This window comes from Phascolarctos cinereus, unplaced genomic scaffold (assembly GCF_003287225.1).
Source record: "Phascolarctos cinereus isolate Bilbo 61053 unplaced genomic scaffold, phaCin_HiC Scaffold_726;HRSCAF=1367, whole genome shotgun sequence".
Lineage (NCBI taxonomy): Eukaryota > Metazoa > Chordata > Mammalia > Diprotodontia > Phascolarctidae > Phascolarctos > Phascolarctos cinereus.
Genome location: NW_027556098.1, coordinates 253,485,326 through 253,499,989, shown reverse-complemented (window position 1 = coordinate 253,499,989; position 14,664 = coordinate 253,485,326). Strand labels below are relative to the sequence as shown.

Genomic DNA, 14,664 nt, shown 5'->3' with positions numbered 1-14,664 from the left:
GTTCAAATCCCACTTTTGATGCTTACTATCTATATGACCAAGTGGTGGAGTAGATAGAGTGTCAGGCCTGGAATCTGTAAGACTCATCTCCCTGAGTTCAAATGTGACCTCAAATATTTACTAGTTGTGTGACCCTGGGCAAGTCACTCAGCCCAGTTTTTTTTTTCTCATTTATAAAATTAGTTGGAGAAGGAAATGATAAACCACTCCAGTATCTTTGCCACAAAAAACCCAAGTGGGGTCATGAAGAGTTGGACACAACTGAAAAAATGACTGAATCTGTATGGCCTCTTAGGCAAATCACTTTACAACCCTGGACCTCACCTTCCTCATCTGTAAAGGGAAATCATGAGACTAGATGCCTCTGAACTCCCTTCCAGATCTAGATCTATGGTGTCTATGAAATGAAAATCATTGAAGTAACGGTAAAATCTGAGGGCTAGTCAAGGCCCAAGTGATACTTGCATGAGAAATGATTAAATTGTAACATCATTCTAAACAGTTTTGAGTCATAAATCAGAGATGAACTTAACTAACTTTTGTGCTCCCAATGAAGTGTGCAGACCTCAAAAATTTCATAAACTAACAGAATGGACAGCCAAATCTTTGGAACACCATTCATCACACATTGATTCAACAAGCATTTATTTGATTAGGAACAGAATGCCAGGACTTCTAGAAAGTTATAATTTAATTAAGTGTAAGCAGAGTGATTTTTCAAAGGACAGTCAGGCTTAATTAACTTCAGTGCGATATTCTGAAGAAATAACTGGTAGAATCAGAGAAGTGAATCTATGAAGATAAGGAAGTTGTAGAAAGCTTCGGTGTAGTTAAATAGTGATGGGATATTTAACTATCATAAAACCAATGGCAATTTTAAAGATGATTCATTATTGAAGTTCAATCAGATTAGAATGGTTCTTACACTGAGTAATGGAGAAAAAAAGTCTCTGATAACAGAACTAATAAGATACCAGAATAAAGATTTTTGCACATCCCCAGGAGATTAGGAAGCCAGCATGTAATTACATCTCTATGGCTTAGTCACACTGAATATCATCTTGCTGAAAAGGCTTCCCTCTTTAGCCTATGTTGAGTAGCTCTTGTGTGCCAGGCACTGTACAAAGACATGAACTCACTCTATAATTCTAGAAATTAGAAAATCTTCATAGAGCTGTTTAAAATTTCCATTGACAGTTAAAGTTTAGCAGAGCCTTAGTTCAACTCCTTCCTTTTGCAAAGAAGGAAATTGGCCTAGAAAAGTGACTTGTCCAAAATCGCAGTCAGTGTGCTGCTGAAGCACCAGTATAGAACATGTTCCCTCCTTACCTCTGCCTCTTGGAATCCTGATTTTCCTTCAGAACTTAGTTCAAGAATCACCTTTTGTATGAAATCTTTCCTAATTCCCACTCACCCTCAGTATTAGTGTCTCTCTGTCCTGAAAAAGTTTATATTTATTTTGTATATATTTATATGTGTATACCTTTTTTCCTTAGTCAGAATGTGCTCCTTGAGGGAAGAGACTGTTTCCTTTCTGCTTTCGTATGTCTAGCACCTATCACAGAGCCTGGCGCTTAGTAGGCACTTGATAAATGCTCTTTGATTGATTGATATGAATAGAACCAAGCCTCATATTCTAATATCTTGACTCCCATTCCACTAGGTCACACTGCCTTCCTTTTGTGGTTTAGATGAGATACAGAGAGCTTGAGGATAGTCTTTTTAATGTTATTTTCCAAGTTATTTCCGGTGCAGATTTTTTGCACAGTTCTTGATTATATTTCAGGGAAGAAGAAGAGGGAAGTTGCAGCATGGAGGTCAACTGCATATTGCTTGTGGTTATAAATGCCATACCTAAATAGAGTTCCCTTCCTTGTGACGTGGTATGTGACGCTGTTACTCTGGACCACTGTTAAGATAATTTTCAAACACTACTTCATAATTTAACTGAAAACTGAAGTACTACAAAACAGCTGGAATTATGATATTAATATGTTTTTTTATGTTTTTTTTCCTCCCAAACAAGGAAAAAAAAGGAAGTTACCAGAACATGTTAAAAGAAAATCAAGGCTGGACATCAAATACAAAGGTAGCTTGAGAATCAGAAAAGGAGGGAGAGAGCTTAGTGATAGCTTTGAAAAATGTCATGACATCCCCTACATTTTACATGTTTATGAAGAGCCAAATTTCTGAGAGATAAACAGGTTTCCCAGTCATAAATCAAAAACATTAACATCATTTTTATCTATGCTCTCTTGACATGAGTGAAAAATACTTTATCTGGTGAAAATGACATTTTATTATAGAATTATTTAGAGCAGTTTACCACCATTGTCAGCCCACACAAAGGGCAGCATGATAGATACTGAGTTGTGTGAAGGGTCATAGGGCTGAGATCCTCAAGAACATTTAGCTCAACAATTTTACCGATGAGGGAAGCAAAGGTCAGGAGAGGTGAAGTGAATTGCCCATATCATGCACATAGTAAGAAGCAGCTCCTGGTCTTTTGCACAGGGATCACCTGACCTGACACATGTACAAAGAAAAGAAGGAATAATGTTCCCATTGTGCTCTATATGCATATACACATATGCACACACACACATATACATATGTAAGTGCGTGAGCGTGAGCGCACACACACACACACACACACACAGGCCAGTCAGTTCAACTGGTCAGACAAGGGGTTGCCAACCTATGGTACATATGGTACATATGCCAAAGAGGGCCTTCTGACCAGTTATTACTACTACACCTGCCACCTCTCCTACTCTAAGAATCAGCCCTGTAAATCCCTCTCACTTGCAAGAGACAGTAACTGTCCCCTAGGCAGTAGGAGGGAGACTTTTTAAAAAAAAATCTTTTAAAAACCCTCCTTAAAAAATCTTTTTAACTTCTGTCTTTCGTATTTTCATTTCTGAAAATGTCCCTCCTTTCAACCCCAGTGAGCCTTTTCCTTGTAATAAAGATTTGAAAATAGAGATGAAAAAAACAGTTCAACAAAAGCAAACCTATCCATTGAACATGTCTGATGGCATAGGCAGTATTCCACACTGTTAGTCCCTCAGATCTCTAATGAAGAGAGTGAGGTCACATAACTTTCAAAGGAAGAGCTGCTTTCTTCTGCTTTAGAGAATGGTGCTGATGGTCAGGGTGTAATGCCCATTTGAATTGTGAACATCACTGGGTTCACTTAGCACATACTGCATGCCTTGCTGTCTTGCTAATGAACTTTTGTCACAGGAAACCCAGATGAGAGACTCTGGGAAGATCAATGTAAATTTATCACCACTATGATAAAAAGCAATACAGGGAACATATTCTATGAAAAGGGAGCCAGCATCACATCTGTATTTGAAGAATAGCACATTCAACATTTTAAACAGAAAACCAGTTTCAAAGGGCTCAAGTCACCCTAGATCTGCACTGACATATTCTATGCTCAGAAGTAAAAGCATAAGCACCACTGTCATTCAGCACCTCACCTTATGCCACAAAACCATAGCTAAACACTCATGAAGCAGTGGTGACAAAGTTAGTCAGGAAAAGTGTAAGGGAAAAGAACGAATCAAATATCCCAGAGCTAAGAGTCAGAATGTAGCTGTAGAACTCTGCAGACTCAAAGAAGAACCTAGCTTCTGCATTTGCTGTTATTTCTGAATAATTTGAAAACTTTTTTCATGGTTCGAAACTTATTTTAACATACCTAAATGTAATGTTCCCCACTTATATTTTCCTGTTTTAGGAGTTTTACTTCCTCAGTTCTCTCAAAATGTTCTAGACCAAAGCTGCCACACAGGAATCTCAAAACCCTCATAGCACTGGGCTGCATGCAACTTCTCAAGGCATATTATGCTGCTTGTTGTCTCTTTGTTCATATTAATACATGAAGAGAAATAAAGATGTTGGTGTTGGGAGTTTAAAGGATATATTATATAAATGAAAACCAAACCCAAGCTTGAGTTTCAGACCAGTACAATGGAAAAATCATAGAATGTTTGAACTTAAAGGAGAGATCACAGCATATGCCCCTCAAATAAGATACAGAAATTTTGTGATTCAGACTATGCAAAAGAAATCTACTCAAACTAAGGATCTTCATTTGTTTTAATGGAGTGTCTTATGCTGTTTGAATTGCTTACATGACTGTAATGGGTATCTTATTATCCATTTTAAGTGTTTTAACTTCCAGTCTCCAATTTCTAATTAATAATAAAAAAAAACTTGTAGCAATTGAATTCATTTTGCTAAGCAGGCCACAAGCCTTCCTAAAGCCACCAAGGAAACAGAATCATGATGCCCATTATAAAAGCAATTGGTTTATTGTCTCACCTGAATCCATCCTCGAGACTATTTTGTTTACAAGGAACTGACTCTTGGGAAAAGGTCCATGTACACATGACTTGTGGATATGCTTTAAGCTGTACTGAGAAGCAAAATTTGTCATGTTCTTCAATCTCATAATCTTCACTTGAGTTGGAAGCATTTATAAATCCTTTTTCTGTTTAAAAAAAGCACATGTATTTCTTTAATTTCTATGGTTAAGAAAGCTACACAGAAACATGCTGGGACCAGCAAATCTACATATTTATTTATAGTTTGAGAGCAAAAGAATTCCTAGGACGGCAGTCTGTGGGTCATATCTGCTAATCCAATGCAGCACATATTTTTCTAATATGTCTCCTTCCTGATCCACAATTCCAAATCTATAACTTAAACAAGCTGTCTCCCGCCATCTCCCACTCACAGATATAAATGTACTGATTATCTGGATCAGTTGAACAGTAGAATATAAACTCCTTGAGGGAAAGGGCTGTTTCTTTTTTTTGTCTTTGTACTCCCAGAGGCTGATGTGCACAATAGGCATGTATTAAGTGTGGGTTGAATTGAAGAGCCACGGAAAGGGCAAATCTAACCAGAAGTTTTAAAAAATTACTCTTTATCAAACCTCTTCCTTATCAGCAATAAGGAAACTGCCATTCTTTGCATTTTCACTATAGTTCAAGGTTGTACTCTAACTTGAAATATTCAAAGTGAAGTAAGACACTCCACAAGCACCACAAAATCAATTTGGTGGGGAGTAGAAGAATCATTCCAACTTAGATGTGTTTTCCTTGCTCTGAATCACTGGGACAGCTCCTTCTGCTTCTTACTGCTCTCCTCTACTCTCTCTTTCCTTGGTACCCTGGGTAATGCACATCCTTCTTGTCAACAATTCTCTTCATTATTCCCACCAGACTACCCTAATTTGGGATAACCAGGGGAGTGCAAAGGAATGTTCTAGTTCTAACAAACTAATGTCTAAGTATGGCCCTAAACTAGTTAAGTAGGGCTCTGGAGACAACTAAACTAATCCATCTACTATTTCTGCTTCTGTGAAACTCACATTAAGTTGCACTGAGGATTCCCAGTGGCTTTTGTAGACATACTCAAAGTACTACAATAAGAACACAATCTAATGCTATGTTAGAAACATGGCTTACCTAAGACGGTTACCAAAGTTGATTGACTAGGATGCTTTGACGAAGCACAGGTATAATGCCCAGTATCGCTTCTTCCAACTGATTCCACAAAAACAAATAAAATCCGAATCATAGTCCTGTTGACTGAATAGGCACTCATCTGAAAGTGGCTGCCCTGGATTTTAATCAAACAAGGTTGCCATTTAGTGTTTTCTAGTCAAAGCGACTGTGGCATTGCACTTATTTTGCCATAATATGAGCTTGACTTATTACCTCTTTTAATGTCCTGTCTTCTAATTTCCAGGCAAGCCTGAATTCATAATTTATATAAACAGCTTTGCATCTTATCAACAAGGGTTCTCCCTCTTTAACAAACAGTTGTGGTAGAGTTGTTTCAGGGTTTTGATTTAGATCTGGAAAATGAAAATATCAGAAGTAAGCAAGAGAAGAAAGAAAGATTTTTTCTCACAAACTGTATTTGAAACTTTTCAAAGGACTATCTGATATCAAGTCTCAACCATCTCACACACATTTTTGGGCTCTAACTCTGTGATTTCGCTGGTGTAGGGAATTCCCAGTGAGGAAATTGCCTCAACTAATTCAAGTGACAACTAGGCAACTATTCTGCCACTCATTGTATTAGAGATGTCCCTGGTGTGCTGAGAGGTTAAGTCCCTAGTGTAGAATCACACAGTGAGTATGTGTTAGGGCTTGGACTTGAATTCAGGTTGTCTTGACTCTGAGACCATCTCTTTATTCACTGGGCCGTGCTGACACCTCCTCATAAGGAATAACTGGGTATCCCTAAGACTTACGGGTATCCCCATTGTGAAGGAAACATTTACAATATTTCTAATGTGTTCTTTGTCAATTTCATGGGTTGCCTTAGACAAAAAAAAATTCACCTGATGGCCAACTTTCTGGTGAAGAATTTCTCTTTACTTAGCAAGGCTGGTCCTCAGCCAACACAATCCCATGAAACAATGAATTAATATCAGCATTTATGTTTGAAAAGGTAAAGGTAATTACTAGAATTCTGAACCTAAATGAGAGCTGAAGCAATCTTATGTTGATCTTGACCTAGATTATTTCCTAAGCAATGGTCATGTCCAGTAATAATCAATTCAGCACACTGTACATGAAAGTGTTACCTAGTGTAAATAGCTTTGTGCATTTCTCGCCCAAGTCATTTCTTGCACAGCACCATATGTCTGTTCCAAATAATTCACGAAGTACCTTTTCCTTCTTTCTAGTGACATCTTGATTTCCTCTTTTGCAGCTGCAATTAAAAAAACAAATAACATTCAACTTAAATCTGTAAAAAAATCTATAAAATATATACATATATAAAAATTTATTTTAAAAATCCAACTGAGTATTCAAGTAAAGAAGAAAGTTAAATAGTTACTTCCTGACATGAAAGAGTAAAATGAAGATCACAGGAATCACAGATTTTCATCATTGGGAGAGATTTCAAAAATGACCAGATCCAACCAATAACTAAACAAGAATTTTCTCCACAACTTCCCTGAGCAGTAATTGTCCAGTCTCTGTTTAAATATCTCCATATGTAAGGAAGATCTCCTTAAAAACAGCATGAAATTTAGCACAAAGTTTATGAGTTATTCAAGTCTTACTCTTACTAATCTCAGTAAATTGGAATGACACTAGGTAGCATTATATAATAGATGGGGTCTAGACCAAGGTTCACATACTTTTTTTTAGTAGGTACCCACCCATTACCCATGTTATCAAATATGCATCTATAAAATAAAGGAGGAAGGAAGAAAGGGAGAAGAATCATTACTGCCCCTCCTACTTTAAAACAATGATAAATATGACACCTACAAATGTCACATTCACATAGTGCTTGAAGGTTTACAAAGCACTTCCCTATGATATCCTTTACACAATCTTTTAATTTTGATTTCTCTCTCTCTCTTTTTTTGGCTTTAAAAAAATTTCTAATAAGCAATGCATTGATGAATTTGGGTTTTATTAAGTTTTGCTTTTTATATGGTAATCTAGACCATTCATATTCAATGTCATCTGTTAAATCTAATTTGGTTTCTGTAATTTTAATTTTTAATTTGTTGTCTAGAAGGAATGAAATTTAACTTACTTTTCTATAACTAATTCTATTGTAACTACTTCAGTAAAACTAATTAACCAAAGCAGTATAGCAACCTGTGGTTTGGCCCCCTTTATGTTAAAGCTGGGAGTTTTCCTTCAAGGATCACCAGCTTCTTTCCTTTTCTCATACTTTTTAATGTCTAAATCAAACTTAAAACTTCTCTTTCTCCACTTATTATCATCCACATTTATCTCAAATCCAAATTTGTTTTTTTCTCTTGCAAAAGCTGATAGCTCTATCTATCCATCTATCTATCTATATCTATCTATTGAACTTTGTATTCTTAACTATGAATAATGACAGAGTTAAAGAGTTATACTATTTTTATTGAGAATTTATTGTTCAATCAATATGAAGCTCTTCCCTAATTATTGGTAAGGATCTTTTCTTTGAGTTGTTGTTGTTGTTGATAAATTCTCTGAGGGCTTCTTCATTTTTAAAAAAATTTGAATCCTTAGACTTTCTTGCCCTTCAAAAAATGGATACATATGACAGTTCATCTCCCATAATCAATATATCCAAAACATAGAGTTCGATACTGACATATTAACTGTTAAATTAATTTTGAAGCTGCACCAAATACTGCAATGTAAATTTAAACTGACCTTTACACAACTAAAAATTTCATATCAAAATTCTAATAATTGCTATATTAAAATATAGCAATCATTTTTTTCTACTGGCAAGTATTTTTCTTTCCCACATCAAAGGTTTAATGAAATCACAAAAACACTCTTTGTTACCTATCATTTATTCCAATAGAAATTACCCAATGTTATGGAAAAATATTGACACGGCAAAATATTTTATTAGCTGTACTTAAAATAATTTTTAATTGCATAAATTTGCTCAAGTATCTGCCAACTTGCCAATTTATTCACTGATATTTTATTTAATTTGCATGCCAGTGATGTAAAACTAAACAGTACGTACAAAAGCCAGCCCTTCAAGGGCTTGTGAGGAGCTTGAGAGCATATGTGAAAGTTTCTTCACTTCCTAAAAATCCTTTGAATATGATTGAAATACAGCTAGTTCTTGCCTTCCTTAAGGGGATCATTCTGTTGTCCGCACACATCCACTGGCTTCTTGATTTCTTAGTGTCCTTTTGCTTTTAGACACAATATTTAAGTTTTCAGGATGTATAATTTCTGGATCTAGTCTCATACTTTTAAGACACAAATATGTTTTTGACCAATTTTACCACTTTTCCCATGCTACTTAGGTATTAGATGGATTTGTGGGCTCCCTGCTGTGAGTACCTCCCTTGTTGGTGCAGACTGAAAACCCTCTGTGCCTTCTCATCCTCTAAAACTCTTGTCCAGAGTTTTCCCCTCTGGGCTCCACTCCTGACTCTCCAGACTTTCTCCATCATGAGCAGCATTGTTACCCTGGAAATTTACTCTGCCCTGTAGCTCCCTCACCCTGGAAGTTCATTCCTCCCCTGTAGATCCCTTTGTCTTACTGGTTGGTTCTGGGAAGAACCATTTTAAGGAAAGTGGCCAGGTTAACCATGTCTTCATTCCTCTCTGGGCTCCACTCTTGACTCTCTACACTTTTGCTATCATGCCAGAGCATTCCAGAGAACTCTGGAAGCTCTCTCTGTCCCGTTGGCCCCTTCCTCTGAATGTTTGATTCCTCTGAAAACTTCCATTTCAAGGAAATGAAAAAGCCCAGTTATCCATTTATTCATTCCTCTCTGGGCTCCACTCCTGTTTCTCTGGACTTTTTCTACTGTGCTCCTTCCCCTCTTTCTTTTATATATTGTCTTCCTCCATTAGAACATAAGCTTCCTGAGGGCAGTAATTGTCTGAAAAACTGGGAGATTGGGAGGGACAGGGGTTGAAAGAGCATCAATTTCAGTTAGACTGAAGTCCTCTGCTATAAGATGAGTTGGTGAGAAGAGGAAGACAGTGACCCACAGGGTGATCCCCTTGAAAAAGGAGTAAGAATGATGTAGGGAGTGGGCAATAGACATAAATTGGATTGAGTAGAAATTTTTGATAGTATAAACTTCAAAGAAGGGGAGGTTTTTTAGTGATTATAGTAAAGGGAAAGTCTGGAAATAGCAGCTCTTCACTCCCCCACCAGCCCATTGTTTTAATTGATGCTTTACATTAATACATTAATACCCTAGTGACCCTAGACTTAAGATGATACTCTATCTCCCATTCCAGCAGTAATAGTAGGAGGAAGGGAAGTTATATTTTCTTCTTCTATCCCAATGGAAATAGGGAAGAAGGAATGGATTGTAGTTCAAATGACAGCTGCCAGATGTTGACCACTGTCACTAATAGACTGTCACTTCAGGGTTTTTCTAGTCTTTCCCCTGTAGCCTCTTCCCACTCCTTCCTACCTGTTCTCTTTTCTTCTCCTGCTCCCTCATCAGTTAGGGAGTGGAAGGAGGATGGGAGAGGTAGTGCTTGTAGCTGTGATAACTCCATGTTCCCTCCCCATTCTCAACCCTAGAGGAATAACGGAAGCTCAACTCTTTCTTCCTGTCCAACCCTTCAGCCCAGGCCTCCAGGGAAAACCTAGCGGTAGAAGTAGCAGTTGTGGTGGTTCCAGGCTCCTCCTACACTTCTTTCCACAACTGGTCCTGAGGGAGTATGGGGATGAGTAGAGCTCATGGTGGCTGCAGCAGGTGCAGAGGAAGGTCACATGCTTTATCCCGAACTGTCCTTTAAACTCAGGTCCAAAAGAAAGAAACACCTCATAGGAGGCCCTGTTCTTTTTCTTCCTCCTCATTCATTTCTGGGGCACTGGAAGCCACTTCCTTCCTTCATGTCCTTCCATCTGAAGGTTGTCAGAGAATGTTGTGGCTATAATAGGGACAGTTCCTACATCCCTTCTGTTAGTCTTTTTGGGGATATATTTTTATTTTTCTCTGTATAGTCTTTCTTTTACTTCTTGGGTCCTTGACAATTTTTGTTGCCAGAAGCAAAAAGAACTGATTCCCTATCTTGTGTCCACTCTGTCAATCCCCCACAGAGTTCACATAGATTTTTTTTCACAGGCCTTACCCATAAATCACTTGACTTTTCCACTAGCACAAACCACATTCATGATACTGATTTTCATTAGTTGGCATAGAACATCATTCTTAGTTCCAAATATATCCATCAGTTTATTAGTGTTCTAAGGAATGAAAAAAGTTCATTTATTACCTTCTACAATCCATATCCTAGTCCTGACTTCAGCTGCCCCTTAATTCTGAGTGACAACTCTCATAGCAAAAGTATGGACAGTAAAATTTTATCATTTCAGACTTCACTACTCCAAGAGAATATAAATTCCTTGAGGGCAGGTGTTGTGTTTTCTTATTTTTTGTCTCAGTACCCATCATAGGTTCTTAATAAATACTCACTGAATTAAAATTAGCTCTGAATTTGCAATAATTCATATTGGCTACACACAAATCTCACTGAGTAAAAAACAATTTATTCCTCTGTGATTTTTTAAAGTGTAATATTTAAATAAGGAAATTATAGCCTAAAATCACATCCTTTTATCAAACCAGGCATTCAAGGAATTAGCTTCTGTTACCAAAATTTTTTCATGTTAAAATCCTTCATTTGAATAAGGAAAAATGGTATAAAATAGGTTCAGGACTCACTTTTAAACTTGGATGTGAAATATGATTTAAGGGGCTCTAAGAATATTTGCCCCCTCAGTTTTCCTGAAAACCCTACATTAGTTATTGATAGAATCAACACTAGTTAACATACGATTTTGAATTAGCTTATCATCATACTAAGCTTATATGATAAGGCCTGAGAAATTGGCACAGGACATTTAAGCTTTGACAGGGTCTAAGGTGATAAAAGTACTTAGAGCATAGAGTTTTGGTGAGGTGCCACAGGTGCCTAGAATCATCACATCTCAGAAGTGAAAAAGACTTGAAAAGTCATCTAATCCAAGTTTCCATTCCATACTAAAATCTCCTTTATAACATCCCTGAAAAATTGTTATCCAATCTCTATTTGAACCCTTCAAATAAAGGAAACCTCTCTACCTCATAATATAGACAATTCCACTCATGAGTAATTTGGAGGAGAACATATTCTTCTCATATTGAGAGGCAGTATGGTGTAATGGATAGAGAGCTGATTTCAGAATCAGGAAAATCTAGATTCAAGTCCTCGTATGAGCCTGGGAAAATCAAATAACCTTTCAATACTTTCATTCAACTTTATGACCATAAGTTGCAGTGTAAGCACATATCACATGGGTAGTGAGAATTCCTCATCAAGGGCTTCCCGAAATGATGAAATCACTCATCCAGTCAAAAAGTTATGTTGAGGATATATCTCCTTATAATTTCTATCTCTGAGGCCCAGTTTTAACCTTTAGAGCTACACAGAACTAATCCTTCTTTAGACAGAAATGAGAAAATGAAAATGGTTTATAAGGAGGTGAAATCCCAGACAAGTATAGAGATAATAAGAGAACACCTTGCTGTCTTCAGTAAGTTTAGGTCACCAGGTATGGACCAAGTCAAACTCTAGATACTGGAAGAATTGGATGTATGATAGCTGAGCCAATGTCTGAAAGATTATAGAGAAGAGAAGAATACTACAAAACTATAGAAGGACAAATGGCATTCCAATATTCTAAAATGGGGGAGAGAATAGAGTTTGAAAACTATAAACCAATGAGGTTGGTTTTGAAATCTGGAAAAATTCTAGACCAGGATTAGTTAGTGAATAAATATGAGAGGAAACAGTGATCACAAAAAAGGCAGCCTGAATTCATTAAGAAGAGATCACATCAGTCTAATCTCATTTTATGTTTTGCCAAATTTGATAGATGGCGGCAGCTAGGTGGCTCAGTGGATAGAGCACCAGCCCTGAAGTGAGGAGGACTAGAGTTCAAATTCGGCCTCAGACCAAACACTTGACACTTACTAGCTGTGTGACCCTGGGCAAGTCATTTAACCCCAATTGCCTAAAAAAACAAACAAATAAACAAATTTGATAGAGGGATAGATGAGGGGATTGCTATAGATAGAGTTTACCTAGATTTGCTAAAGCAAAGCATTTGACAAAGTTTTTCATGCTATTTTTGTGGGAAAATACATAGATATGCTCTATAGTACATGTGTTTCTCTATATGACAATTAGGTGGATTCAAATATAGTCAAATTGCTGGACCCATAGAATAGTGATTAATGATGTGATATCAACTTAGAAGGAGGCCTCAGAGATCTGTGCTTGGCCCCATTCTATTTAACATATCAGTGACTGAATGAAAACAGCAATGACAAACATCAAATTTGCACATGACAAAAAGCTGGGAGGAATGGGAAACATGGTGGATAAGAGAGTCAGGGTTCATAAAGGTCTTAAAGGATCTGAATGTAGGTCTGAATCAAGTAAGATTAAATTTAACAGAAATAAATATAAACTCTTACACTTGGGCCCAAAAATAAACTTCTTAAGTGCAAGATGGGAAAGGTATGACTAGACAACATGTTCCTATAAAAAAAGATATAGAAGTTTTAATGGATTGCAAGTCAAATATGGGTCCACAGTGATATAATAGCCAAAAGAATCTAACATAATCTTCTAAGAGAATCATTGCCAGAAACATAGGAGGTAATAGCTTGGTCAGACCATATCCAAAATATTGAGATCAATGCACAGTACCATTATTTTTAACAACATCGTTGACAAAATGAAGTGATTCTTGAGCAGACTCAGAATAGTGAGGGGACTGGAAACCATACCATTAAAGGCTCAGTCTAAGAAATTGGGAATGTTTACCCTAGAGAAAAGAAGACTTCGAAGGAGCATGGGAGCTGTGTTGAAGGGCTGTCATGTGGAAGAGGGATTGAACTTTTTCAATTTGGCCACAGGAGACAGAACTCAGAGCAATGGATAAAAGGTAGGGAGAACAGAGTTAGGCTTGAGGTCAAGAGAAACTCCCTAAGTATTCAAGTGGTCCAAAAGTGGAATGGCAACCTTAGGAGGTATATAGTAATATAGTACATTGCTCTTTGTCACAGGTCTTCAAATAAAAATTGGACAAACACTTGCTGGGGATGTTGTCAAATTCAATAGAGCCTGGAGTGGGTGACTTTTGAAGACTTTTCAAACTCACATTGTTAGGACTGTGATTTTACATTCTAGCCTTTCACATATTTGAAGACAATTATTATGTACTTCTTTATGTAAAGGCTTATCAACCAATACAATGTAGCATAGTGGATAGAATGCTGGATTTGAAGTCAAGAAGACCTGGGTTAAAATCTCATCTCTAATGCTTACTAGATGTGTGACCCTGGGCAAGTCACATTCTTTGAGCCTTAGTTTCCTCACTATAAACTTGGTTTTTTTTTTTGGCTGTGTCTCCACTGCTTAGCACAGTGACAGGAACATAGGAAATTCTCTATCTGGGTATGTGGAAGAGGTAAACTTTGAAGAAGGGTAAGGATTCCAAAATGTGGAAATGAGGGAAAGTGTATTTTATAAATATATGGATATTAAAGATGGAATGCTGAGTTCAGTGAATACTTAGTAATCTAGTTTCCCTGGAACATAATACATAAAGGGGGCTAATGTGAAATAAGACTAGAAAGGTAATATTAAACACTTGATAAATGTTCTTTAAATTGAAAGAAAGGGGGGTGGGAGCCATATTATAACAAACTTTCAATCGAATTTAAGAGTAGGATAGAATAGGATAGTATTTTTGAGGCAACACAGAGCCACTGAATGTTTTTGAAAAAGTAAACCTACCAAAGTAGGTTTTACTTATACAACAATTATGCCAATGAATTTTTAGATTTTCATTAACTTACTTTTACTTTAGTAGCCATCTATATTTTCATTCATAATGAACTATATACATGGAAATAATTTTTTAAAGCTACATGTCTTTTCAGATACTCTATTGTCAAGACTTTTTCACTAATAAAAGACTTTTCTTTACCATCTATCTGCTGACTCAGTTTTCCTTTCAGGAAATGCTAGTGGGAGCTGGGAGCTGGGAGCTGTCCACAGCTGAAACTCATTCAGAGCAAAGAGAATTCCAAAAGACATCAGGACACTCTAAACCTGGTTGAAT

General features: G+C 36.9%; 1 protein-coding gene across 7 annotated transcripts in view; it reads right to left on the bottom strand.

Annotated features, from left to right (window-relative positions):
• FLT3 (fms related receptor tyrosine kinase 3) overlaps positions 1 to 14,664 on the bottom strand; it is a 73,873-nt gene that overhangs the window by 37,644 nt on the left and 21,565 nt on the right. For all 7 annotated transcript variants that reach the window (XM_020997233.2, XM_020997231.2, XM_078147061.1 and 4 more), the window contains exons 6-9: positions 6,617 to 6,744; positions 5,739 to 5,878; positions 5,487 to 5,640; positions 4,336 to 4,504 (exon numbers count right to left, since the gene is read on the bottom strand). In XM_020997233.2, coding sequence (XP_020852892.1) covers positions 4,336 to 4,504; positions 5,487 to 5,640; positions 5,739 to 5,878; positions 6,617 to 6,744 — 591 coding nt within the window. The remainder of the gene's footprint in view (positions 1 to 4,335; positions 4,505 to 5,486; positions 5,641 to 5,738; positions 5,879 to 6,616; positions 6,745 to 14,664) is intronic.